This window comes from Rhinolophus ferrumequinum, chromosome 25, assembly GCF_004115265.2.
Source record: "Rhinolophus ferrumequinum isolate MPI-CBG mRhiFer1 chromosome 25, mRhiFer1_v1.p, whole genome shotgun sequence".
NCBI classification, from domain to species: domain Eukaryota; kingdom Metazoa; phylum Chordata; class Mammalia; order Chiroptera; family Rhinolophidae; genus Rhinolophus; species Rhinolophus ferrumequinum.
The window spans coordinates 36,723,087-36,750,942 of record NC_046308.1 but is presented as its reverse complement, the minus strand read 5'-3'; the positions used below and the strand labels follow the sequence as shown (position 1 = coordinate 36,750,942).

At 43.0% G+C, this 27,856-nt stretch overlaps 1 protein-coding gene and 1 non-coding gene across 31 annotated transcripts in view; both read left to right on the top strand.

Moving 5' to 3' along the window:
* GRAMD1B (GRAM domain containing 1B) overlaps nt 1-27,856 on the top strand; it is a 240,304-nt gene that overhangs the window by 152,520 nt on the left and 59,928 nt on the right. For 2 of the 30 annotated variants that reach the window (XM_033098304.1, XM_033098299.1), the window contains exon 1: nt 25,082-25,436. The exons of the other annotated variants lie outside the window; for them this stretch is intronic. In XM_033098304.1, coding sequence (XP_032954195.1) covers nt 25,387-25,436 — 50 coding nt within the window. In that variant the 5' untranslated portion in view covers nt 25,082-25,386. Of the gene's footprint in view, nt 1-25,081; nt 25,437-27,856 lie in introns of those variants that run through there. 30 annotated transcript variants of the gene reach the window in all.
* Nucleotides 24,339-24,412, top strand: TRNAI-AAU (transfer RNA isoleucine (anticodon AAU)). The gene has a single exon. It is a non-coding gene; the product is annotated as a tRNA-Ile (tRNA).

Genomic DNA, 27,856 nt, shown 5'->3' with positions numbered 1-27,856 from the left:
TCAATTTTATTTGCAGGGGGCGCTGCCCACCATCCCTTGCGGGACTCGAGGAATTGAACTGGCAACCTTGTGGTTGAGAGCCCACTGGCCCATGTGGGACTTGAACCGGCAGCCTTCGGAGTTAGGAGCATGGAGCTCTAACTGCCTGAGCCACCGGCCCGGCCCTCTGAGCTTCCTTTTTACAAACGATCTAGAAGAAGACCACAGCCCTCAGAGAGCGGGTTGCTTGTGATGTGAACTGTGGGTGCACGTTTGCCAGCAGGAGACACTACAATAAACTTTTATTTGAAAATATTAATTATTCATTTACAAATACCCTCCAGCAGGCACACCCTCTTGCTAACAGTATGAGATTTACTTTATTATTTGGTGGGATGGGAATTGGGAGTTTTCCCACAGCCTGGTAAATCCGGCACACTGAGTGCTGGTCATATAAGCATTTAAATCCCTTGCGTGATCAGGACAGCTCAGGGCAACAACTGGATCTTCTGGCTGTATGGATTTCTTAAAAGGATAGGCCTTTCCCACCTTTCACCCATGTTTCTACTTTGGGGAATTGCACCTAGCTTGAAATGAGCAGCAATAAACATTACTTGCTTTGCTTTTTGTCGTCATCATCACTGTTACTTTAAGAAGAAAGAGATTTATTCTACTGGAAAGTAAGCTTCTGGGTGGCAGAGGTTGTGTCCAACAAGTCAGGTCATGAGTACTTGAGGTTCTTTGCTGCTGGCGAGGAACCCTTCCTCCCGGTCAGTATGAGACCTGTTATTGAATTTTACAGTCGGAGGAGATGAGTTAGGGTTTCTCGTGATAGAACTTGAAGAAGAGCACTTCTGATTTCTTGCTAAATGGTCCAGAAGGCTGGACATTTCTTTCCTAAATGAGTTAAGGTGAAAGGATGTGATAAACCAGATATTGCTAGATGTCTTTATGTTCACTTGTCGTTAACGCTATTCTTTGGTTTGTATTTGCAGAAAGATGTTGAATTAGACCGGATAGGATAGGTTATGCTATTGTAACAACCAGCACCCAAAACCCACCCACCAACTCAGCAGCTTAACTCACTGTAAGTTAGTCCTTGACCACTCCAAGTCCCTCGGAGGCTCTCAGAAACTCTTCAGGGACATAGCCTCCATTGGTAGCTCAGTGACCCAGCCTGTAGAATGTCCTGGTACCTCCTCCACATTCACTACAGAGGGGTGGAGAACGTGGCTCTTAAATGCTTCTTCTTAGAAGCAAATACAGGGTCATCGGCCTTTCAGTACATTGGCCAGACTAGTCGTGTGGCCCTGCCTGAATGCAGGAAAGCTGGGAAATGTAGGCTTCTGAATGTCAGGAAGTGAGGACTGGAAATTCTGTTGGGCACCAGTAATGTCTACCATAGCTGCTTTTATGTAAGTGATGTCTTGGGCTCACTCCACTTTTTAAAACCTGATAATGTTTTCTTACTGCCTATGGAACAAAGGCCTTTATTTGCGATATCTGGGAGGACCTTGTGTGATCTTAGAACCAGGGATCAGTATACCACAGCTGTGGGCCAAATTCAGCTTGCTGCCTCTTTTTATACAGCTTACAAGCTAAGAATGTTTTTTCTACATTTTTAAGTGGTTTAAAAAAATCAAGAGAAGACTAATATTTCATGACATGTGAAAACTGGATGAAATTCAGATTTCAGTATCCATAAATAAAGTTTTATTGGAATGCAGCCAGGCTCATTTGTTTATACATTGTCCGTGGCTACTTTCATGCTACAACGTCAGAGTTGAGTGGTTCAGACAGAGAGCTATTTATTGTCTGATCCTTTACACACTGTTTGCTGCCCCTTAGCTAATTGAGGTAAATACTTCTCAAGTGCAACCAAGTGAAATATTTTTACTGGATACTTCCTAGCTAGAGCCTTGTTCTAGTCACTGTAAGAGTAATAGTGATGATGATAAAGATAATAATAATAGCTAATACTTACCTAACAACTTACTATTGACATGTATTTTAAATGTTTTCTATATATTAAATCATAGCAGTTTTTTTGGCTATGTATTATTATGTAGATTTTATAAATCAGTGAACTAAGGCGCCGAGAGGTTAAGTAATTGGCCCAAGTTCACACAACCCAAAAGTGTTGGAGCTGGCAGTCTGATTCCAGAGTCTATACTCTTAGCCACTACCATGACAAAGCAAACGGAAGACACATTTCTGTCCATGAGAAGAGAGAAGACTAATTAATAGCCATGAAAACTTAGAGAAATATCTTAAGGTAATTTATGAAGACAATGATATAAATTATAACCACCAAAGATGTGTAAAAAACAGAGAGAGGGAGAGAAAGAACAGTAATGGGCAAAATAAATGAGAGAAGGGCTGAATGGAGGAGGTGGGATGTGTGTTGATTCTTAAAGGATGGAAGCCACTGAGATTTTAAGAGAGTTGAACGCATCTCTCAGGCAGGGATGAAGTAAGAACTGGGTCACAGAACCCAGAACGAGGGCCTGCAGGAAGGGAGAGAGCTGAGCCGCCTCATCAGAACAAAGGGGTATGTGGGGTGCTCTGGTAGGATTTTAAGTGGCAGGACAGGGCTTACCTACAGCTGGCCTCAAAAGTGCGGCAGAGGCCTGTAGACCTGCAGTACTCAGCCGTGAGAAGCCCTCAGGCTCGGGGTGACCAAAGAGCCTGGAGACCAGTTCCCAACTCCCTGGAAGATGCTCTGGGCGGAGAATTGGAATAGTTCGGGGGGCCTGTGTTAAGAATAGGGTTAGAAATTATAATAACAATGCTCCTATAGTGTTCCTTTTTTTTTTTTTAAAGTCTCACAGTTGTACTGGAAAGGTGGTATTTATTCCATTTTACAAGTAAGGAAACTGAGTCTCAAAAGAGGTTTAAGTAGCAGACTGAAGATCACGTGGTAAATGCCAGAACTGGGATAACACTGAAGATGTCTAACTCTGAAACCTATGCTCTTAACCTCTACGCTGTACTCTGAGTTAGCGCGAAAAGAGTGTTTATTTGGTAGAAATCTGGAGCTTTAAACTTAACAATTTAGGAAAGGTTTGCCAAGGAGATGGGGCAATCTTTCTGGCTGGTAGTGCTCTCTTTATTAGTTGATCGTACAGGAGAATAATTTTTCCCAGCATACTCACCCCCATGGTGAGGCACGACCCTAGTCGTCACTGATCTGCTGGTTGTCACTTCAGGGCTCAGTAAGTGTTTATTTAAATAATTCTTTTTTAATTGTGAAATGCATCATGCATACAAAAAGAAGTACATAATGTATCTGTGCAGCTTAAAGAAATACAGTTGACCCTTGAACAACATGGGTTTGAACTGTGCAGGTCCATTTGTATGTGGATTTTTTTCAATAAATACTGTAAATGGATTTTCTTAACAGTTCCTTTGTCTAGCTTACTTTATTGTATTAATACAGTATATGATACATGTGGTTATTGACTGTTTATGTTATCTATAAGCCTTGTGGTCAACAGTAGGCTATTCATAGTTAAGCTGGGGGAGTCAAAGTTATATGTGGATTTTTCACTGTGGGAGAGCCTGAACCCTAACCCCTGTATTGTTCAAGAGTCAACTGTAATGGAACATTGTTCACCATCCAGTTAAGCATTAGAACATTACCTGAACCCTTTGAAAGCTGTTCAGTTGTTTTTTGTGTTTTATTTGTTTCATAAGATTTATGAAAATATTCAAAGGCTGGGAGGATAAACACCCCCCAACTACAAACCTTGGGAACTGTGCACTGGCTGGGTTCCTGAGTCTGGATTGGGGACTGTTCCCCCAGGGAGATAGGTTATGTTCTCAGCCAGCACTTCTTTGCTCTAACACTGGCAAACATGGCTGCTCCGTAACGTGGAGCTCTCTCCCTTTAGCTATGTGGTGGGCCCTAAGGGACAGTGCATACTGTTCTGCTGCCTTCTAGTTTTATGACTCTAGGCAAGTTGCTTACTCTCCCCAGTTCTTGATTTTCTCATCTGTAAAATGGTGCTAATCACACCTGTTGTAAGGATGGGGAGGATCAGATGACATAATTCCTGTCAATGCACCTAGGAGACCTGGCACATTGTAACCACCTTATAAATGTGAAGCTACTGTTACAGTCTTTATTGTTTTATGTTTGGCATTGTGCAAAGAAAGCGTGGTTCTTGCTCTCCACACTCTTAAAAATCCACAGTTGTTTCAACTGCCCGAGATGGATACAGAGAACTCTGATCATTATCTTTCTTGGAGCAACCAGGAAAAATAGCCTTAGGCCACTATCAGCCAATTTTACCTCTCCTTTCAAATTAACAACTTCCCAGATCCTATGTTTTAGTCTCATTGCTGGAACTCTTCTAAGTCTTCTGTCCTCCATGGATAGTGTCACTTGGTCACTCAACTGGAGGCTGGAACTTGTTCCACGGTACCACTCACCAAGTCTGTGAGCTTCAGCAAGGCACTAATGCTGTCATCTCTATGATGATGGATGAGATTAGAGCAGCAGATTTTATTTCTTACGGATCCTCGTGGACTTCAGGCTAAGGATCTCGAGTACAATGCCCTTTAACCTTCCCAAGTTCCCATTGGATTCTTCCTATTGTGTCTTTAATCCATGTATTCATTTGTGTACTTGACGAAGTTCTTGAGCACTCACTGGGCTAAGTGGTTGGAACACAAAGATGAGTAAGACCTGGTCCTGGCCCTGGAGGGTAGGGGTGGGGAGCCAGAACTGGACCCTCTTCCAGGTGGGGTCTCTCTTACCACTGCTGCAGATGATAGGAAAATTCCACAGGTGACTCAGATGCCTCTCCTGCTGTAGTACAAATAGATTTATCTTTCAGTGAAGATCTTTTTTGGGGCCCTTTCTCCTGAGACTGGGAGTCTCCTTGTTTCATAATAGCTTCCTTGCATGGACTTCAACTTTTTATCCCTACTGAACGGTCAGAGTTTATATCCCAGACATTATGACTTGACCTGCAAAACCACTTTGTTCCCAGAGGCTTAACTTGACAAACTGCAGGATGCAAAGTTGAGGAGCTATACCACTGGGCTTTTGAAGGCGGTCCACCCCTCTGGGTGAGTGTTATTTTCCTGAGCCATCTCTTTGGTCTAAAATGTACCTTTTTAATACGTATTTATTTATATTGCAAGTACTGACTGGCATGTTAAAGTGATTTTTTTAATCCTCTGATTTCATGAACCAAAAGTTTCTTCTTCTAATTCTTGCCTTCTTTGATAAACAAGCAAAATAAATGTGTACTGTTGTGAATCCAATTAGTAACCACTGTCATTCAGCTATTGAGCTGTCTGTATAAACCATTATAAACCATTACATTTATAGCTGCAATGATAGTGCTCCATTTTACCAAAATCTGTACTTGGATCAGTGAATACCAAGCTCTTGAATGTTGAGAGTATTGCATGTGCAGCTATAGAATTGGTTTTTCTTGCTTGTTGCAATCTTGACTTTTTCTTTTGGCTAAATTCTCCTAAGTATATTTCTAGGCATAAGTCAGGACCAATTCTAAGCTGGTCAGTAGTGCTAAAAATAATTAATATTTGCCACCAGTCACAAAAGACCCTTAGCCACCAATTGCCACAAGGACTGTGAACTCCAGACCTGTACCTCTCTGTTCCCTCGCTTCCTGGAATGAGCTAAGCTCCTCAAAGTCACTGCATGGAAAGCATATTTATAATTGTTTCCCATCCAACCTTCCCTTCACATCCTCTCTAGTCATTCAAAGTGGAAGCTTCTGAGCTTTTTTTTCCCTTGTTCTTCCTCACTCCCCATACCGTTCTGTCTTTGCAGTGTCTCTCTGATTTGCCCTCTGCCCATGACTACTGCCGCTATTTTAGTTTCACAACCTTCAAATATCTTGTTTGGCCCTTTGCAATAGCCACCACCTGGCTGATCTCTTCTTCTTTTTTTTTTTTTTTAAAAAAAACCACAGCTTTATTAAGATATAATTCATATACCATACAATTAACTCATTTAAATGTACAATTCATTGGTTGTTAGTATATTCATAGATACCATCACCACAGTCACTTTTAGAACATTTTCATCACCTGAAAAAGATACCCTGTACCTTTTAGCTGGTCCCCCCCTCCCCAATCCTCCCAGCCCAGGCCTAAGCAACTACTAATCTGCTTTGTCTCTATATATTCTCCTATTCTGGACATTCATGAATGGAATCATTTACACATATATGCAAACTTTTGTGACTGGCTTCTTTCACTTAGAATAATGTTTGCAAGGTTCATCCATGTCATAGCATGTGGCAGTACTTCATTCCTTTTGTATGACCGAATAATCTAATCACTTCTTGTGGCTCTCAGGTCCATTTTTCATTCAGCTGTCATACAGGACAGATTTCCAACCCTTCTTCAATAACTGAGTTTGGCTCCTTGCTGCATACAAAATGAAGGTGACACCATGGCATGGCACTGAAGGCCTTCTCCACACTGGCTCCATCCTGACTGTCCAGCCTCATCCTCCACTCCATCCTTCCACAAACCCAGCTGTCCCCACCATCCCACACACCTGTCCTTTGCAGAGTATGCCACATATCTTTTCACACCAGTACAATCTTGGGTTTTCCTGCTCCTTTGCTTATGTTTCTCCTTTCTCTGCCTATGGAAATACTATTTATCCTTCAGAATTTAGCTTTACTATCACCTCCTTGAAGAAGTTGTCCTAGATTTATCTTATCCCTAAATAAGAATTAATAAGTTTTTTATTCTCTGAGCACCTTGCTTGGATTCCCATAGTTGATTTCATTGTCTTGAAATAGATGTCATTCCATCTCTTATAACATATTAAATCTTCCCTGAGAGTAGAGTTATTCTAATTTTGGTTTTATTTTCTCATTGTACTTTCTACAAGGCTTTGTATACATAGTGCTCAAAAAATATTTGGTGGGTAATTGATTACCGTCTTGAATTTGTATAGTCCTTTTTGCTTTCCAAAGTTCATATATATATATATATATATCTATATATATATATATATATACACATCTATATTCAAAAGAGAAGATATATATATATATATAGATGTATATATATATATATCTTCTCTTTTGAAAATCAGAATTATAGAAATTTTGGAAGAAAATATCAGTAGTTTTAACTTGTTTGAATGTTTCTTGTTTTTTTCTTTGCAATACATTGTCTGTGGGCATTGTAGAAAGATTAGAAAATATAAAGTCAAAAGAAAAATCGGTCATAATACCATCCTTCAGATATAATCACTATTAACATTATGGTTTATATCCTTTGAGCTATTTTTTCTATGTATATTATACGTAAAAAATATACTAGATCAATGACATTTATAACTCAGTCTACATATTGTTCTGAAATTCTTTTAATAGTATCTGATCTCTATAATAATAAATACTGATTTCTGTAATTACTTTTAAGGGTAGCATTGCAAATATGCACATAGTTGTCTGTTCTCATTTGACATTTAGGTTATTTCTAATTCTTCAAGATTAAAAATAATGTCATACTAACATTCTTTGGATAAAAACTTAGAAGCCAGATTTCTAGGTCAATGGCTTTAATACATAGTGCCAAGTTACCCTCCAAAAGGGTTGCTCGGATTTACACTTCCCTCTCCCCCAGCAAGTAATGAGAGTGTTTCCTCCTCTTGTCCTAGCCTGTGTTGGTATTCCCATTCTTTTTAGTTTTGGCCAATTTGATATTCCACAAGTGGTATTTTATAGTTGCATTAATTTGCATTTCTTTGATCATTGGTGACGTGCTTTTAATTTCTTCATGACTGATTTATATTTCTTCTATGAATTGCCTTTTTTGTTCTTTGCCCACCTTCCTGTTGAGGTGTTTGTCTTTTTCATTGCCCAGGAGTCTTTAATACAAGGATATTAACCCTTAGTCATACATGTTATAAGTATTTTCCCTAGAATTTTGTATTTTAACTTCAGGTTGATTTTTGGCACATAGAAGTTTGTCTGTTTGAGTGTGATCCAGTCAATCACTCTTTCCCTGTATGGTTTCTGTTTGGTATTATTATTCATAGAAAGTTCCTCCCAACCTTAAGAATAGACATATTCACCTCTGCTTTTTTTGAGTGCTTTTGTGATTTTGTTTTTTAAATTTAATACATTGGTCCATTTTGATACAAAATTGTATCTACTTTTATAAAACGCAGGTGACTGAATTTTCCATCACGGAACTAGAAGGAACCTTGATAGGTCATGTCCATTTTCCTAGCATCAGAGCACCAGCCAGGTACATGAGTACCTGTTTTCCAAAGTATGATTGTCTACCATTTCTCATCAGTCACCCACATGTTCCATAATCCCTTCTGAAATCCCCTCTTATTGTGTGCAAGTTACATATTAATAATATCTACTTCAATAGGCTGGTTTGAGGATTTAATGAATTTGCAAATGAGATATATGACAACCTGCAGCACACTGCTTGGTACTTGAACATTCCAAACAGATACGTTTTGTTGAGAGAATGAATGAATGAATGAATGAATGGTAGTGTGAACAGTGATAGGACACTGATGATATTGTAAGATAGCAGCAGCCCTTCCACTGAAGCAGGGCCTTGGCCAACCAACAGTGTAGGGAAAGTACCTGCCAATAACAGTGTGCCCTAGGAAATGTGGGAGAAGAAAAAGTTGTGATGTAGGTTTTGAGAAGGTGACAGTCCAAGGGTTAAGACAGAGGCCATAGGCTCTCATACATCATGCAGAAGGTATAAGCCGTACTGGAGAATTCCAAGGGATGCTGGAGTTTGAAATTTGAGGGAATTTATCAGGGAAGTCTTCCTGGGGAAGATGCATTGGGAGCAGAGCTTTGAAGGAAGACCAGGACCATGTAGAAGGGATTTGTAGATTGAGGTTATTTTATGCAGAGAGAATGATGCAAGCAAGCAGTGTTTTTTTTTTTTTTAATTTGAAATAGTGAATTGTTTTTGCTTCACTTTCCACCCCCTTTTCTTTTGATCTCAGTTTCCTCATTCTCTGGTTTCATCCTTCATGCTTTTAGTGCCATTGAGAAATTGTCATGATGAAAGTTGTCAGTACAGTTGAGAAAGTTATTTTTGAAGAGCTTGAGCTCTCAGGTGGAAAGACACCAGGGAGCAGGAAGTATGCCACGCAGAGTGGCCTTATGAGAGGACTCCAGTCATAGCGGCCTCTTTCCAACTCCACTCCAGGTGGAGGTAAAATTTGTATTTTCTGTGAATTACCTAGCGCATTGCAGGTTCGCCCGTATTTCAGTGAATCAGTGAGTGAGTGAAAATCAGCGTGGGTTTCCCGAGATGCCTACCTGTTCAGGAAGCTGATGGAAAAAAACCTGCTGTTTCCTCAGAAGCTGGCTGGAGGATGGACATTTTTGCTATGAGGTGTGTTGAAGAGCGGAACACTTTGATGGGTGGCCATTTAGTCAGTACCTCACTAAGTTTGCTAAGGAAGGAGAATCTGCCCCTTGTGAATTCCCAAACTCAAGGAATAGAGGAAGTACAGAAGAACAAGAAAAAGAAGACTTTGAAGTGCAGAGAGATGCCCAGCAAACTCTGGACATAGATGCTGAAGAAGTCAGCATAAAGGAGTCATTGCAATCGGCTGGTGTTAGCCAAAAACTCTTCTTGGAAATCAAGTAATTGGGTAAAATACTCAATCCCAAGGTGGAAGAGCAGGAGACAGGCTTCTCCTCCATATCTTTTATCCGTCTCCCATAAGGATTCATCATGTCCACCATTCATGCCATCTTTTTTACAGGGGTCAGCAAGCCTTAGCATGCTGCCTATTTTTGTAAATAAAGTTTTATTGGGACAGCTGCATTCTTTTCATTTACACGTTGTCTATGGCTTCTTTAATTCTACAGCAACAGGGTTCAAAATAATGACAGACCATGTGGTCTGCAAAGCCTAAAATGCATATTGTCTGGCCCTTTACAAAAAACGTTTGCTGACCTTTGCTTTATATTATGAATAGATGACTAATGTTGAGTTGTCTTTCCATGACAATCATGATTTGCACCAACCCATGTCGTTTCTAAATGAGTGCCCTTTTTCCTCATGGCACATATTTGCAAGATGACTTACTAGAACCAGTGGTGTGGTCTGGGATTTGGGCTTTTTGAAGATACACTCTGACCATCTGAGCTGCCTATGAGACCCGCATGGAGTGGCTAGGACCCTAGTAATAGACATTATTAGTTTCTAATATTTATTTACTGCTTAGTGTATGCCAATATTACAGAGAAACTGAGGCTCAGAGAAGTTAGGAAAAGTGTCCCAGGTTACATAAAATGGCAGGATTTGAATCCAGTCTGCAGGAGAAAAGCCCTTGCGCTAACCACTGTCCTGTATTTTCTGTCATCCCCCCGCCCACCCTTCTTCCATCCTCCACACTATACTCCCATCTCAGCCCTGTGATTTCTGGATCAAGCATCCACCAGCCTTTGTTCTTCTGAATGAAATATGTTTGCCTTAGACCATCCATTCCTTGTTCAGTTTTCATTTTGACCTCCTACCCCTCCTTGTGCAGTCATCTTTCTGACCTTCCCCTCCACCAAGCCCACTTCCTTGGGGTTAATTCTCCTTGGGAGGATGGTTTTGAGAAGCAAATGAGATCTGGGTTTCCCTCCACATTAGCAGTTCCTGCCGAATCACTGAACCTCTCACTTGGAGAGGCAGCTGTCACCTAGATGCTCTCTCTTCTTCAGAAGACAGCAGGTGCCCAGAGAATCAACTGGAAGGAGGAGCATGGCGCAGTGCCCCAGGGCACCAAAGTGGCAGAAAGGCAGCCGCTGGGCAGGCTGAGTTGGCATTTCTGACCTTTGTGGAAAGAGGGCGTCCTTAAAGGGACAGTGAGCTCTTTTCTTTCCTGGTGGCCGACTGCCAGTTCAGATGCCAGGGATTTGAAGAGGCCATTGTTCTGGCAATGGGAGACAGGGGCCCAGACTGCCCGGCCTTTTTTTCCTTTCCCGTTACCAACCGCATGTCCCCATCTGATGTGCAGCTTGTCAAGTGTGGAGGGACGGTGAGCTCTCTTAAGTCACCACTCTCCTTCTCTCCTCCTCCACAGTCTGAAGGCAGCCTTGTTGCCAAGGCTAAAGAACAGAGCAACTCTCTCACACAGCCACCAGCTCCCCTCCCCCATGGTGGATGCTCCACTGGAGAATGAGTGGTATCTGTAGGCTGGATGAGGTGCCCCAGTGAATTGTTTACTTGTCCCAGGTGAGTGGGGTGAAGCGATATGACTAGTTTTCTACCAGCACCTTTTGTGAACTACCTGCACTGGTATCATCTTAGGTGCTTTTTAAAACTATAGATTCTTGGTTCAAATTCCAGAACTTCTGGCACCCAAGAATCTGAGTATCAACAAGCACACCACAGTTTGGGAACTACTGAATTAATTAAGGATCCCCAACCTGGCTGGTCATCAAAATCATGTGCGGACATACTGAATCAGAATATCTGCTCGGGGCCCATGAATTTGGGCAAGGCAGCTTCTCTTTAGTGGTTAAGAGCAGATACCCTGGAGCTAGCCCACTGGGTCTGAATCCTTGCCCCACCAGCTACTATCTCTATGATCTTGGGTAACTTTCTGAACTGCTCTGTGCCTCAGTTTTCTCATCTATAAAACAGGGATAATTTAGTACCTACTGTGCAGAGTAGTTATCAACAGAACTAGCTAGCACATCAATAGTACTATATAAGTTTTCATGAAATCTTTTATTTTTTTTGTAAGCTGATCATCCAGGTTGGAGATCATGATTTGAGTAAGTGCTCTGTTGAGGCTGGTATTGGAAAGGGAATCCTTTTATGCTGTAGCAAATGACCGGCAATTTTCAGGTGCTCCAGTGTGACTTGCTCTGAGAAGGCAGTCCTCCATTTGCCCTCCCTGTCTCTTGGCCTATAGAGGGAGGAGAAAAATCCCTGTCTGATTCCCACCTGTAAATGAGGTGGTGCTGATGAACATTGGAATGATGTCACAGGAGGGCCAGAGCCATATCTGAGAGGCTGGCTGACCTCTTCAGAGGGACTTGAAAGAAGAGTAAACAAGCTATAGGCCAGAAATAGCTAGACACAAATACAAGGTTTTGTAATTACTATCCACACCCAACTCAATCCCTGAGTTAAACTGAAACCTCTGCACAAGCTTTCTGACCTCAAGGAAGGAGAATGGACAGAAATGCCTGTGGGGACTTGGGGGTGTCTGTAACCAAGGGTACATGGGTGGTATTACCCTCAGGAACACTGCTGAGCCAAAATGGGCACTATGGTTTAGCATGCTTCCAAATTTTTATTATAACTTTTGGGTTTTGTTCAACCATTACTTTTCTGAAAATGATCCTGTTGGACTAAATTTTTCCATGTTTAGTATCTGGCTCAAGGATTCTTTTTCTTCCTGTGCTCTCTAATTTCTCTTTTCATACTCAGGAGTCACATATGAGGTCGGACTATTAAGTTCGCAAACTTATTGCAACTATATTGTTAAACTTTTTTGATATCAGAGGGATTATTCATTATGAATTTGTACCAACTGGACACAAACAGTTAACCAAGTTTACTGTTTGGAAGTGCTGCATGAAAAAGTTAGACGACCTGAACTTTTCACCAACAATTCGTGGCTCTTGCATCATAACAGTCACCAGCTCCCACGGCACTGTCTGTGAGGGAGTTTTTTAGCCAGTAAACAAATATCTGTATTGGAACATCCTGCCTACTCACCTGATCTGGCCCCCAATGACTTCTTTCTTTACCCAAAGAGAAAAGAAATATTGAAAGGAAGACATTTTGATGATATTCAGGATATAAGGGTTATACGATGACAGCTCTGATGGCCATTCCAGAAAAAGAGTTCCAAAATTGCTTTGTAGGGTGGACTAGGCACTAGCGTCAGTGCATGGCTTCCCAAGGAGAGTACTTCGAAGGTGACCTCAGTGATGTTCAGCGATGAGGTATGTAGCACTTTTTCTAGGGTGAGTTCTTGAACTGAATTGTCAGACCTCGTATATCCAGTTGCCTATGGACATGGCATGAGGTTGGAGGAGGTTGGGAGAGACGTCCAGCCTGGGAGGATTGAGCTGTTCTGTTTCTACCTGCCCCCCAGAGTATCCTGGGAAGTAATCAAGGCTGGACAAAAGGCCATTGGTCGAATATAGAATTCTAATGCGATACACCCAAGCATTGGTGAGTCAAATGTTAGATTATTTAGAAGAAAACAAGCCAGTCCTCCAGGGCACATCTCGTGGATATTTTCCATGTTCACTGTAAATGTCAGCATGCAGAGAACCCAGCAGTGGGCAGAGTTTTCCTAACATCCACTCACTCCCACTTCAACATGTTTTACAAGATTTCCAGGAAGCTTCACAGCGGCGTTTCTGTTCTTGGTGGGGGTTTTGATACCTTTGCTGGCCTGAGACCCATGGTGATGGGCAGGAGCAGGACCTCAGTGGACTGAGGGACAAATTTTGTCAATCTCTCTTGGAAGAAGGATTTGGCTTCCTGTTCCATTACTTAAGAATATTGATTCATTGTTTTGGAGGCGAATGGAAAAGATCCTTTGATTTCTTTTCCTTCTCTTCAGGGAAGCTGCAGAGGAGATCACTGCTTTGGGTGGGAAATTGGGCTGAGTAAGATCCAAAGGCCTTTCTGCATTGGAGATTCATGGAGTTTGTGAATGTATTTCTTTCTGGCCCCTAACAGTAGAGAGAAGACCGTACCTCTCAATCCAGGGAAGAAGGATCTGTAGAATAGAAGCAGGTGGAGATCCCTAGTGGTTTTCAGAACAAAAATCAGAAGGCCTTGTGCTCCGTCCTACACTGGAGCCTCGCAGGTGTCATCTACTACTGGGCACTGCTTAGTCACAGATGATATCTTAGAGTTGGGTGGTTTTGTGAGGTCATCTGGACCTCCTACCTGGAGATGGGGATGCAACCAGCCTCTTCACTAGAAGCTTACCCTTTACGAGCTATCCTCTTGCAACGTTTGGCTGCCTAAATTCTTAGAATATTACCCATTATTTCAAACCCAATTTTGCTATCTAATCACCTCCATTTGGAGAAACAAAAAAATTAGACTCTTCCCTCCTTTGACTTTCTTCTCTTCCTCTTTTCAAATATTTGGTATCCTCTTTAAGGTATCTCTTGTTCAATCTAAACATGCCTCATTACTTTATTACTTTTATAGTTTTGCATAGGGCAGGTTTTGCAGACCCACATTGTTTTATTTATCTCACCTGAACAGTAGACCTCATAAAGTATAGTACTCTTTCTAGATATGCTCCTACCAGTATTATTTGCAGTGGATTTTTACCTCCTTCAGTTGCTTCAGTTGATGAGGCCCAAATATATTTTAGTTATTCTCACAGCACATTATAGTTTTGGTCCATGCTGAGCTTTGTGATCTTTGCCCACTGGTTACTAGGCTTTCATACTCTTTGAGAGTTGTAGAAGAAAGTTCCTTGCCAAATGTCAGGATTTATTCTGCAGTACCTCTTACGTAGACAGGCTGCATGGCTCAATGATCTACTGTGTGTGGACTGTGGGAAAGAAATTTGATTTTGGTTGGAGGGTCTGAGACTGCCAGGGTACGATACGGATGTTACAGCATGTATCCGTGGTGAGTCCATTGGGCAAGTGTCCCCAACTTGCCGTTTGGCTTAACTTATCTCCTTAGTCACATCTCTTCTGTTCCTACCTGTTCTTTCCCAGTATCCATTAGGTTTTGACTGGAAGAGTCAGGCTATGCCAGAATTCTTTAATGAGGATTGGTTTGGAGTTTAGGAGGAGGGAGTGCCTCCCAACTGCCCAGTGTAGCCACCCTGATGGCTTTTTAGCTCTTCTCTAGCGAGACAGGAAATGCAGAAGTAGGAATTGGGGAGGCAGATAGTTTGAGGCAATGATGAGATCAGAAGGAAGTAGAAAGAGAAGAGGACTCATGGCCTGGGTCACAGGTGCTGCCTACTGTGGTCAGCACTGTTGCTTTTTTTTCTGCCTCACTCTAGCCACAGAGCTCATCTTTTTTGCTTCTTATTAGAACATGGAAATGTGTAAGGTGAAGAATGATAATGGACTTTTAGAGCAGGAAATAACTGATGGGGTCATCTAGACCAACCACTTTTTATAATAGGTGGGGACATTGAGGCCCAGAGTAAGGGTGGGATCTCTCCAAGGTCACACACCAGTGTCATCTTGGTGCCTATACCCTGTGAAAGCGATGCTGTTTTATAAAGTGAGTTTTCGATTGTGGCATGTCAGTGACTCATCCACGAGGCTGCATCGTCCCCATCAAGAGCGAAGTATATATTGTGTCCCTAACATGGAGGAAGCCTGTCTTGGGAACAACAGCGTAAGCAGTCCAGGTGCTGCCCTTGGGGAGGGTGACTGAGCAGGCTAACTGCCACAGTTGCACATGTATGGAGAAAATGGACACTGAGGAAAGACGTCCATATGTACAAATACATGGTAGGTAAGACCAGACAGGGTCTGGAAATCTCTCAAAGCAGCCTAGGCATACCTACAGAAAGCCAGACACTAGACAGCAAGCACTTGCAGGAGACCAGGCCCCTGTGCCCTCCTATAGAAAGAGAAATTGTGGAAGTTCCCTCAGCACCTGTGTAAGAGCCCTCCCAGTTATCCTCTGGAGAGACCGGATTGAATTAAAGAGGAGCTGGGTCAATATGCTTGAAAAATGAGCTCTGGCACTTTGTTTTCACCTGGGTTTTCTGTGCTGTTTGGTCCCATTGACCAACCAAACTCCTAAGACACGTGTGTATGTGGAATGGGGCCAGGAGGTGACAGCAGCCTCTCTGGCACACACCAAAGGCCACCAACTAGGGCAGAGTCATTGCTTTGACTAGGATTCTTCCTTAACTCATCATGACCCCTTACCTCCCCCAACCCAACACAATGCTCTTCACCTCTCTTCCTTACCAGCTCCCAGTGCGGGGGCCTAACAATGGTGTTTTCATGATGCAAGCCCCATTAGCTGCCAAAACTAGCTGGTTCTTTGTAGGTTAAAGGAAGTGTGGGCATAGGGTGGAGGGAGATGGAGGGATGGTCACATGGCCCAAGACTTGGTGGCCGGAGGGACTCCAGATCTGTTAAGTACAGCATCAACATCTTAACTGGGGCACCAGCAAGCAGGCTTCCTTCTTTAAGACCTTAATCCAGGATTAAGGAGAGGTCAGTTACCTCTGCAAAGAGGTCATTTGGAAAGGGGCTTAGTCTCTCCTAATATCTTGAAGTGGACAGAGGTAGAAGCCATAGCGTGGTTATCTGCCTGTCCCAGGGGGTCAGAACTCCCTCTAAAACTCCCAGGCTAGTACTAATTCCTGAGCCTGAGATTTGGCCTTTTCCCTAAACTTCAGCAGCATGTCCTGTCACCTCCCTATTTACACACATTCCTTCATGGTCATTAGTATATGTCTTAGGTTGGAGAGAGACCCTGGAAAAGACTCGGAGACAGATCTGCCCATTGGGAAGTGCTCTTGGAAACAAGTCGGTGTGTTTAAGTGAGAGAATCAGGATTGGGCAGATGAAGAAGTTAAACTTTAGTGCACTTGCAAGAAGCTTCAGCCGATCCCTTAAAAAGCTTGGATTCTAGAGTGGCCCTGCAGAGGTATTCCAAACTGAGGCAGAGGGACAGTTTCTTTGTGTCCTCTCGTGGCCTAGCCATTAGGTGTGGCCTGTCCTTGGGCAGGGGGCATAGTGTTCGGTGAGGCTGCTCTTTTTGGCAAAGGGCAATTCCCAAAGAGGAACTCAGTTGTGACCCGTCAGCAGCTCCTAGTCCTGGCGGCTGGGAAATGGGTGCCTCCTCCTCGAAGGGAGCCCCACGCCAGGGCTGCCATTATACTGCTCCAGCATGTCTAGAACTCTAGACGTCGCACTTGGCCTTACATCTTTTCTTTCTCACAGTCATCCTCTTATAGAGCAGGTGTTTTGTCTCCTTTTGATAGAGGAAGAGTTAACTGGGGACGGTCGGAGGATAGCTACGTAGTGGTAGACCATATCCAGAATTTGGTGACGTGGTGGAAAGAACATTGAACTGTTTTGTGTTTCTGTTATTTAATCCTCTTCCATATTAACCCCAGAATCGTGGGCAAGTTAAACTACTTTACTTTGCATAATTAAATAATAAGATTAGATCTGTGCCCATGTTTTAAAGGTCTGTAGCCCCATTTACAATTACCCTCCAGGCAATATCTTGGTTCAGAGCCTCTGGCTTGGGTGGTTTTGATTGCCTAGAAAGAGGACAACTTGCCTCTCTGTTAAGTGTGACTCTGAGTCCTGCCCATGGATCACCAATCCCATAAGTCATCCTCTACATTTTTATTTTTCTACGTTCATTTCTCTATGCCTCTCTGTAGCTCCTGGATTCCACATATACTCCTGCATATAGACCACATATATACCTGCTTCCCCTAGAATCATGACGAGAGATTATTTAATTTATCCTAATTTTCCTCAGTCCAATTTTTTCCTCCCCAGGAACCAACTCCAGCTCCTTGTGCAGACCTTTCCCCGTACACAGTGTACTGTTCTGATCACATGGGGTTCTGTGCTTTCCCTCTGGGACAGAACACTTTTAGTGCCTGCCAGCTTGTGTGGATTCTTGCTCTGACCACTAAGCACCCACTCTAATTGTGAAGATCTAGGAATAAGTGAAATTTTCATTCTCTTTTCTGTGCATTTCAGAATATCACCAAACTTAACTACATGAGGTTGTTTTCTCTTATAAAGAGAGCAATTTTCAAAACCCAAAAAATAGAGCAAATGTAATTGGGTCAAATTAAAACCCAAAGATCAGGGAAAACATAACCAGAGATTATTTGATCTTTTAAATTTGTTAAAGTCTTTAGTCCCAGATAAGTGACACCTTAAGTGTAGTGTATAAACTTATAGATGTGCCCATAATCTCTTTGACTCAATTTCTCTTTTGTGAAATTGGAATTATAAGATTAAATGAGATATAATCCAATGTACCCTTTATGAGTTCAGACAATTAAGTTTGTGAACTCATCCTAGAAAAATTGCTACATACCTTATTGCTGAATATCACTACAATTACCTTTGAAGTACCCGCCTTGGGAAGCTATGCATCGGCACCAGCACCTAGCCCACCCTTCAAAGCAATTTTGGAAATCTTTTTCTGGAATGGCCATCAGAACTGCTGTCGTACCCTTGCTGTCCTGAAATCATAAAAACGTCTTCCTTTCAATATTTCCTTTATCTTCAGGTAAAGAAAGAAGTCATTGGGGACCAGATCAGGTGAGTAGGGAGGGTGTTCCAATACAGTTACTTGTTTACTGGTTAAAAACTCCCTCACAGACAGTGCCGTATGAGCTGGTGCATTGTCGTCATGCAAGAGCCATGAATTGGTGAAAAGTTCAGGTCATTTTCGTCTAACTTTTTTGTTTTTCTCGTCTAACTTTTTCACGCAGCCTTTTCAACACTTCCAAATAGTAAACTTGGTTAACTGTTTGTGTCCAGTTGGTACAAATTCATAATGAATAATCCCTCCAATATCAGAAAAAGGCTAGCGATACCGTTGCAACAAGTTCGTGAACTTGATTGTCAGACCTCCTATAAACAGCCTAGCACAAGACCGGGCATATAGTTCTCAGTGAGTGTTAGCTTCAATTATTACATGGGAAATCATAAAAAAAAAGGAAGATGAAAAGTGACTTTGATTAAGAAAACAATTTGACGTCTAGAAAATACAGCTCATTTGACTATATGCGTACTTTCCGAAGTAATTTTTATACTACATTACTAGAGAATTAAGGTAAAATTGTATAGATGAGTGATTCCTGATCTTTGCCACACATTGCAATTACCTGGGGATCTTTAAAAAATACTGATGGCTGCCTCTCATCCCCAGATTTCCTATTTCATTGGTAAGGGGTATGATCTAGACACTGGGATATGTAAAAAAGGGCAGCAACATTTGGGAACCACTGGCATAGACCGTTCAGTGAATCCATGATTGATCCAGGCTCAAAATCTAGAATTGATGGTTGGGAATATGTAGGAAAAAAGGTGATACCCAGGAGCTAATCTATTTGGATGGGATTATAAGTAAACTGGGAGGGAGTGTTGCATGTATGGTGAAGCAGGCTTTGAGTAACTTCAGCGAATTCTCTTCCCAGTGGGTTAGAGCTCTGTCTTTTTATCCTTTGGGGCTGCATTTGGCTCTACGGAAAGCTTTTATACCTGCTAACGTTTGACCTGAAGGGTGGGTGTTGGTTTAGTGGCCATGTTGGTGTGCTACAGAGTGAGAGGGCTGATGGAGCTACATGAGTCTTTGGCTCCTTCTCCCCCCCATATTTCTGGCCATTTCTTGCTTCAGGTTTTAATTATATAGACATCACTGCTCCTCATGTGAGAGATGCAGTATTAATGAGAGATCTTGGGTGACAGCTGGCTCAGAGACAATCAGTATACCCGTTTGGATACCCCTGGCCCAGCTTCCATGGATTAAAGTCTGGGAACTGAAAGAAGGCAGAGTGGAAATCTCTGGATCTCCAGTTTTCTTGCATTAACAGTTCATAAAACACGGATGGTATCTTGAAAACTAATTCTGGGAAAAGTTATTTAATAGGGTCTCCTGAGTACCTGATGACCAGGGTACACCAAATTTTTACACTACAAGGATTGACTTAAAAGAACTTTAATGGCCCCTTCTGATTTTTTGAATTCTTTAGATATGTGTGGACTTCTCTGGCTAACAATTTAGCTTTTTTTTCTCTTCCAAACTTCATGAAAGACTGCTGTGTTTATGTTCCACTTCTGCCTCCTTGTCCCTCTTTCTTTTTTGACTGCATCCAGTTGATGGAAGCAGCATTGCATCATGGCTGAGAATGGATTCTGGAGTCTATATTGGGAGACAGATCCTGGTTTCTCTGTCTACTGTGTGATCTGGAGAAATTATTTAATCTCTGAGATATCTCAGTTTCCTCATCTGTAAAGTAGAGTTGATCTGAGGATTAAATGAAGGAATGCATATTAAATGGATAAAAAACTGTGTCTGGCTTGTACATTGAATGTTCTAAACGCTTTTAACCATTTCATTACTCTTGAGTAACTTGAGGGCAGGGATGGTGTCTGACTCCTCTGAGCTGCTTTTTGCTCATCTCTACAGTAGTATGTCAGTGAGCATCCAGTCAGGAGATAGAAGCCACACCAACAATTTGAACAGGGACAACTTAACATTAAGAACCATTAACAAGTAATAGGTACAGAGGACTCTAAAGAATGCAGGATTGACAGATGTAGGGAGCAGCCACTACCTCGAGTTGAGTAGAGCACCCAATGAAAGAACAAACCAGTAAGGGGGCTCCCCATGCAGGGCTAAGATTTAGAGCTCATTGGAGAGGGTGTGGCTGTGACCCAGGGGATGACAGAAGGTTCCTGAGGTGCTGCACACTAGGCCAGGTAAACAGGAAACTGCCTATTGGGATGTCAATGAGACAACTGGGAGGCTGGTGAAATGATCACAGGGTGTGGCTTAAGCATCACCAGGCAGGGCAAACTAGTGTGCATTTGGACCTGAAGGGCAATAAATGGATAACTGGTCTAAGTAGGAACAATGAAACTTACCTTGCAGTGTTGTCTGGAAGATTAGACGCAGTGTTATGATTGTAACCGGTTATGATTAAATGCAATAAACTCTGTCTGAAGTGCCTTTTACTTAGCAGGTGTTTGTTTATGGCAGTAGCATGGTGTGGTGAAAACATGGATTTTAGAAATACTGTGTGACCTTAGGTAAGGATAGGCTTCTATACTCAGTCTCCTCATCTGTTTGATGAAAGAAAAGTTTTATAAGTAAATAAAGTAGAATATGAGCCTAGTACATGGTCGATTCTTAGTAAATGTTAAATCTCTGTTCCTTTTGCTTCTGATTGACATTACATACTGAGGAATCTCCTACATGTTTATGCTTTATAAAATCACCTGTGGTTTGGATGATGATAGTAATATCATCAGGTTCTCTTTGGCCTATCATTCCCCCAAATTCAACAAATTCAGACTTAGTTAAAATGTTTGAAGTCCTTACTATATAAAACGTCTTTTGTTTTCATTGGGATGGGAGCAGGGTTCAAAGATATAATAAGACTTTATCATCTCTAGTTCCTCTTCTTGTCAACAACGGTTATTAAGCACTTGAGGTGAACAAAATACTGTGTAGACACAGACCGTCTGTTTATAGAATGGGACTGAATGGGACCGTTTGGTTCGATTGGATTGGCAGGTACACGTTAACTTCTCTTTCTTCCTGGATGCCTCCAGGGTGCTCTTTGAAAGTGCTTTTGATACTGCACAGGACTCTCAGAAACCTCTTTTCCTTTCAAAAACAGAAACTAATGTCAGTTTTCCATATCTCTAAGGGAAAGGTTTAATTTAGAAAAAGATATCTACTTTTACTTCAGTTTCCTAAATTCATTTACAGAAAACTAGTTTGGGAATTTAGGCACCAAAATAACTCAGCTGTTAAAATGTGGAGATTGAGTCCCGGAGCATAAGTTCCATCTGCGGAAGTCCATTTAGCTTTGTCACAATCACAGCATGTGCTCCTAGACTCAGCTGGCCTCTTCAGAGTTTGTGTTGTGACTTTCAAAGAGGACAACGAGAGCAGTGCGAATCTATAGCTACTATTCGGAAAAAGCGCCCCTGCTCTTCTATGATGCATCAGTTGTACCTTCTTTTCATACACAATGTAATGGTTAAGAGTCGGATTGGGTTTCAAATACATGCTCTACTCATATACTATAGGAAGGAAGGTTACTAAACTCTACCTTTTAGTTTCCTCATCAGAAAAATGGGGGTGATGAGTACCTGTTTCTTAACGTTGCTAGTAGGATTAATTGAGGTCGTCATTCACATTAGAGAGACAGCAAATTGCATTGCACGTAGAAAGTACTCCATTTCTATTTATTACCTGGTTTTATGTAGCTCATGAAAGAAAGCTTTATGTTTTATAACACTGTAGACAAAGTCCAGGTTATCTGATTGGCTTCCTCTGAAACTTTCTCATTATTTATAAGGTCCAGTTTGGGAGGAGAAGGCAAAGAACATTTTGGTAACTGAGGAAATAACATGCACATACATCATGTATCTTAAAGAAGTGAAGTTTTTCTTAGATCCACACTCAGCTGAAGGCTGGTGGGCACCTGTCTCACCATTAGCAGATATCTTTCATTATGTTGTTCAAAAGTAGCTATTGTTTTTAACCAATATCAATAATAGTTCTCATTTATTGGACAGATACTCTATATCAGATACAGTTAAAAGCTGGTTTAATTCTCACACAGTTTGGTAAGATTCTATTATTTGGTGACCACTTCAAAGGTTAAGAAGTCTGAAGCTTCTGAGGCTAACTTTTCAAAAGTCACAAAATCAGTAATTGAGAGAACCAGCATTTGAGGTCAGGTTTGTCTGATCTCTGAGCCTGCCCTTGTAATTCATTGCTGTCAGTTTAAACCATGAAGACACTGACACTGTGGGGCTATGTAGAGCTGTTTGGGAATAAAGATGGATCTGTGCATTTTATCATGGAAGAAGCAAAGCCTCTGAAAAGTTTGTATGATTTGTCCAAAGTCACATAGTATGGGGGCAGGGAAGCCAGGACCACGGTGCTGGCTGGTTGACTCCACCAACCCCTTTGTTTACTGTCTTAATGGAGGATAGGGCGGTCCGTTCTGATATTTACTGAATAATACCTGTGCTGTACCCAATACTCCTACATGTTGGAGGGGCATGAAAGAAATAGTCTACATTCTTCTTAGGGAGATAAAATCAACAGTGAACAACAGAATCTATAATTAATTTCTAAATTGTATACTGTAGTTTATTGGGGGAGGTAGTCAGCTTCTCTTGGCTGCTTTTCCATGTCCCCCCCCCTTTTTTCTTAAATTCTATCATTTTTTTTCAACAGTGTAAGAAAAGTACTATGTATTATTGGCTTTTTCAGATGAAGAAACTGAGTTTGAATTGGGGGTAGTTGGGCGATTTATTCAGGGTCACAGAGCCAGAAAGCAGCAAAACTTAGGTTTGGATGCAGATTGGACTCCAGAGGCCAAGATCTTTCTGTGGAGGAGGCAGGTGGGTGGTCCACAGGAAGGAAGACATTTCAGAAGAGGCAGGACTTGAGCCAGACAAGAGGGGTGGGTAGAATTGGGGCATTGTTTGTGTCCCAGAGCATTGTCAGTACACCTTTCTTTGGAGCTGAAATTCCTCTAGGTAACTGGGGTGGAGGCCAGAAATACCAAACCCATGTGCTCTGTAGATACCATGAGAATGCTGTTCTATCAACAGACAGCAGACAGAAACCGTCTTGGAAAGACCTGTCACAATGAGCCTGTAGGCAATCCCAGAATGAGACTTTGTGCCAAAAGATGCCCAAGCAGTATTGTGACAATCTCCCAGCATGAGTCTGGTGAGCAGGACACAGTTGACATCAGTAGATTATAAGTATTATTCACCTTCATTATGCTGTCCTGTACAGCTGCAGCGGACAGAGCTCTAGTCATCCCTTAGGAACATCCGAAGAGTGAGAATGCATAAACCAACCCTTTGCTGCTCAAAGTGTGGTCCTTGGAATAGCAACGTGGGCATCCCTGGGGAGGTTGTTAGAAAAGCCCACTCTTGGGCCCTTCCCTAGACCTACTACATTAGGACCTGTGGTTTAACAAGATGCTCAGACAAAGTTTGAGAGACACTGAGCTAACCACCATCATTGTTTTTGTTGTTGTATGTTTTGGCCCAGGTTTGGGCGTCTCTTACCACTCTCTTCAACGATGACAGTAGTTCTCCAAAGACTCACAGTGTACATGGGGTGTTCAGTAGTTAGTTACCATGGGGTTTAGAGTTAGGTCATCTGGATTCCCAGCTCAGCTTTTCTGGCCATGGGACCTCGCACCTTTCCCGGGCTTAGCATCCGTATGTTAGGTGTGGTCATAATGAGGCCTATGTACAGGCATACCTCGCTTTACTGCACTTTGCTTTTTTGCCCTCCACAGATGTTGCAGTTTTTACAAATTGAAGTCAATGCTGTCTGCCAGTGAAAAGATTATTAGTGACTTGATTGTGGTACTCGCTTTATTGCAATAGTCTGGAACTGAACCTGCAGTATCTCCAAGGTGTGTCTGCAGACGATTGTTGAGAAAGTCAAATGAACATGAGTGCAAGTGCTTTGTAAGCTGTAATGACTTGCACAATGTTCATTCGTGTTATTGTTGAATAGAATACCTCTTACGTGACAGCATTCTTCTGGGGCCTGGTTCAGTACCAATACTGCATGTCACTGAATGGACAGGAGAAGAAACAATTTTAGGAGGTGCAGCTTAGAGTTTGAAAACTCAAGGTGGCTGGTTAGCTCAGTTGGTTAGAGCGTGGTGCTAATAACACCAAGGTTGCCGGTTCGATCCCTGCATGGGCCACTGTGAGCTGCACCCTCCTTTAAAAAACAAAAAACAAAAAAAAAATAACCTAGAGTTTGAAAACTCAGATGACCCTGCCTTATCATGCATGTAAGTGCCTTGCTTGAGTGTTGTTTTTCTTGTCTGTTAGACTCTAACCGGCTTAAGAAGCAAGTGTCACGGTCTGCTGCCTTGGAAGTTGGGGAGAAGCGACCGGGAAGAGGCCCTCAGCCATTTTCTTTTGCATGTTATGGTCTCCAGGGCTGCTTCCCTCTTTTTATCTGTTCCCAAAGCTCAGACAGGGAGAGCAGCTGTCAGCTTTTGAAAGATGCAAGGCTCTACTTTGAGCCAGGTTGCCTGTGTTTTGATTTAGTGTCACTTCCTTGATACAGGATGACCTAATAGGCAACACCTGGGAAATAATTGGTGGCAGCAAAGGGAGCAAATCTCTCCAGAGCATCATCTTGTGTTTTGTCAGCTTTGGGGATGAAGAGGAAATAATGCCTGCAGCCCCAGTGGCTCTGTCCTCCAAACTGGCATGAATAATTGAGAGCTGGCAAGCTGACAGCACCAAAGAGTTGCATTATGTAAAGCGGCAGGCGGCAGGGTGTGTGTGTGTGCTCGTGCATGTGTCTGAGTGTGTCTGTGCGCCTTTGCGCGTGCGTGCAGGAGCTGGAGAACAGCTGTCTGTGAGCGAGTCAGAGAGAAAGGGAGCAAGGGCGAGGGAGAAGAGGGACTTCTGTACGCTGCACGACCACACCAAATAGCCACAGAGGGAGGTGGGGGGAGAGGAAATAAAGGGGAGTCATGCTTAAAATTCCAGAGCGGTGCATAACAGCAGAGAAAGGAAGCTCCCCCAGCTTATGAGAACCCTGCCCCCACTCCCTTCCCCATTAGAAACAAGGCTGTGGGACGGTCATGGAGGTGAGTGCCCTCCAGCGTGCTCAGGGACCTCGCTCCTCACCCCCAACCCCCACTGCCCAATGCATAAATGAATGAGGTCCTCTCTGCACTGCACTCTGCTACCATTCCTAATGGCTTCCAGGTTAGTGCTAACTCGTGCTGACGCGTGCGTGTGTGTGTGTGTGTGTGTGTGTGTGTGTGTGTGTATCTGCTTCCTTGGGGTTTTTTTTTTGAAGGGGTGTCTATGCCAAGGGTTTGGGTCGGGGCCCCGGGAGCTGTAGCGAGGACCTAGCTGTCTGACTGTGTGGTTTTCCCAGCTGGCACAAGCTGCTCAGCGCTGCCGAGAACTCAAACCTTTCAAGGCAGAGTAAATCCGGAGTCCATGTTGTTTGCTTCTGTTCTGTGTTGGGGGATCCGAAAGCAGCAAGTGTGACATCATGCTGCAGAGATGCCACATTCTTTCCTCTCTTTCCTCCTTTCTTGTCTCCTTCATAGTAGCACCACTAGAACTGAGCTTTGGAGCACTGAGGGGTGGGCCCAGGATGGGTGGAGGGAGGAGTTAGGTTGGGGCTGATGGGATTCCCTTGGCCAACAAGACTCATTCAGGGTCCTCTACCTTGGAGGAAGGAGGGCAGAGGATTGAATTAGTAGTGCGTCATGGAGAGTTGGCCCAACAAGCTTCTGGGGAGTGTAGACAGGCCATGTGCTCCTGTTCTCTACCCACCCAATAACTCTGGTGGGGGAGAGGTGACCAGTGTAGTGATTAGCAAGGGAGGGGACAGGCTGGAGGGTTAAAAGGCAGGCCACCCTCTCAGAGATGGACAGATACTGCTTCTCTGTGGGACGAATGGATCTGGGTAGTGGAAGGAGAGGATGAGATGAGTTGATAGCTCCTGTCTCAGGGGCATAAAGGGATTTGTTTATTCTTTGGCCTAGCTGGCATTTGGCTCAGAGATTTGCAATGTGTTTTCAGAAAACAGATAGCTGGGTGGCTGGTCCGTACACCCCCACACCTCCTGCATTGTTAGTTATTTGCTTGATTTAGGAAGTGGAAGGGTGGGGTAGAACTTAGAGCTCTCTGTCTCCCTGGAGACTCAGCCAAGTGCCCACCCAGGGGTGGGGAAAGGGATCTTTGCCTCTTAGCTTCTCTCTCCGACACTTGTTAGCTAACTCTGCTTCTGTGGACATTCCTGGCTGCTCTGCCTCCTTCCTCTCGTGTCTCCCCAGCTAACCTTGAGCAGTGTATGTGTTTTCTCCTTCACCTTGTATAGTACTCCACAGGTCTGGGGTGGAAAAAGCTGGCCTTGGAAGAAGGGAAGGAGAAAGGGATGTTTTGGGGAGCTAGCTTTTTGTAGCGGGAGAGTGTCAGTGTCAAGGCCATGGAAAGCAGTAGTACCCCATTGGGAGAGAATGAAGGAATCGGAACTTTTATCATCCTACATACAAAAAAACTCCTCTCTTTCTTGGCCCTACAAATTTCCTCTGCAGGCAGGAGCAAGCCGACAGCCCCTTCCCTCAACTTGTGGAGTCATCAAGCACAGGTTCCTTGTCTGTGGGACACAAGACACCCTCCTCCCCAACTTGACAGAAGAGAAGCAAGCTCACAGGAAAGACTTTCAAGGCCTTCCCTTGTTAGACTAGTGGTTGGCTAACTGTTTCTCTAAAGGGCCAGACAGTAAATATTTTAGACTTTGTGAGCCAGTCTGTCTCTGTTGCAACGACTCAACTTTGCTTCATACAGTGGAAGCAGCCATAGAGACGATGTATGAACAAATGAGCATGGCTGTATTCCCAATAAAACTTTATTGATGGATTCTGAAATTCCTATTTCATAAAATTTTCACATGTCACAAGGTATTCTTCCTCCCCCCTCCCCCAATATTTAAAAATGTAAAAACCATTCTTCGCTCTTGGGTCATACAAAAACAGGTGGTGGGCTCGACTGGCCGGTGGATCATAGTTTGCTGACCCCGGAAGTAGATAGTCCTGATTAGAAAGTCCTGGTGATCACCTGAGACCGCCTTAGAAAAGCGTGAAGGGTGCAGGCAGCCTTCATTACACATGTGTCTGCACACATGCACCCTTCTGTTCCTGGTTACGGACAAGACAGGGCTGGATTCAGGTTTCCTCATGACTTCGGAACCTCACAGTATCACTCTTTTCCATTCAGGAAAAACCTCAGCATGTCTGTAAGTCAGGCAGTAAAGGTCCCAGAAACAAATGTTTGGACTAGAAGAAGGGAAAACATTTGCTAAGGACTTGACATCTCCAGATAAGAGAATCTCTCAGGGTAGTGGTTTTGCATCTGGCCTGGGGATATTCATATAAACGTTCAGAACTGTAGTACTTTGTGAGTTGGGGTGAGTGCTGGGTGAATCCCACAGGAACTTGGGTTGGTCTGGTTGGGGGAAGAAGTGGGGAAATTAGGGGGGTGTTGGTTGTGGGGATGTACATCATACATTACACATGCACGCACTCACCATAGCCTGTAGGCTGTAGCCAGAGACTCAGAACAGTGACTAATTTCAGATTCCGCCGATTCAGGTGACTCAAGCAAAATAT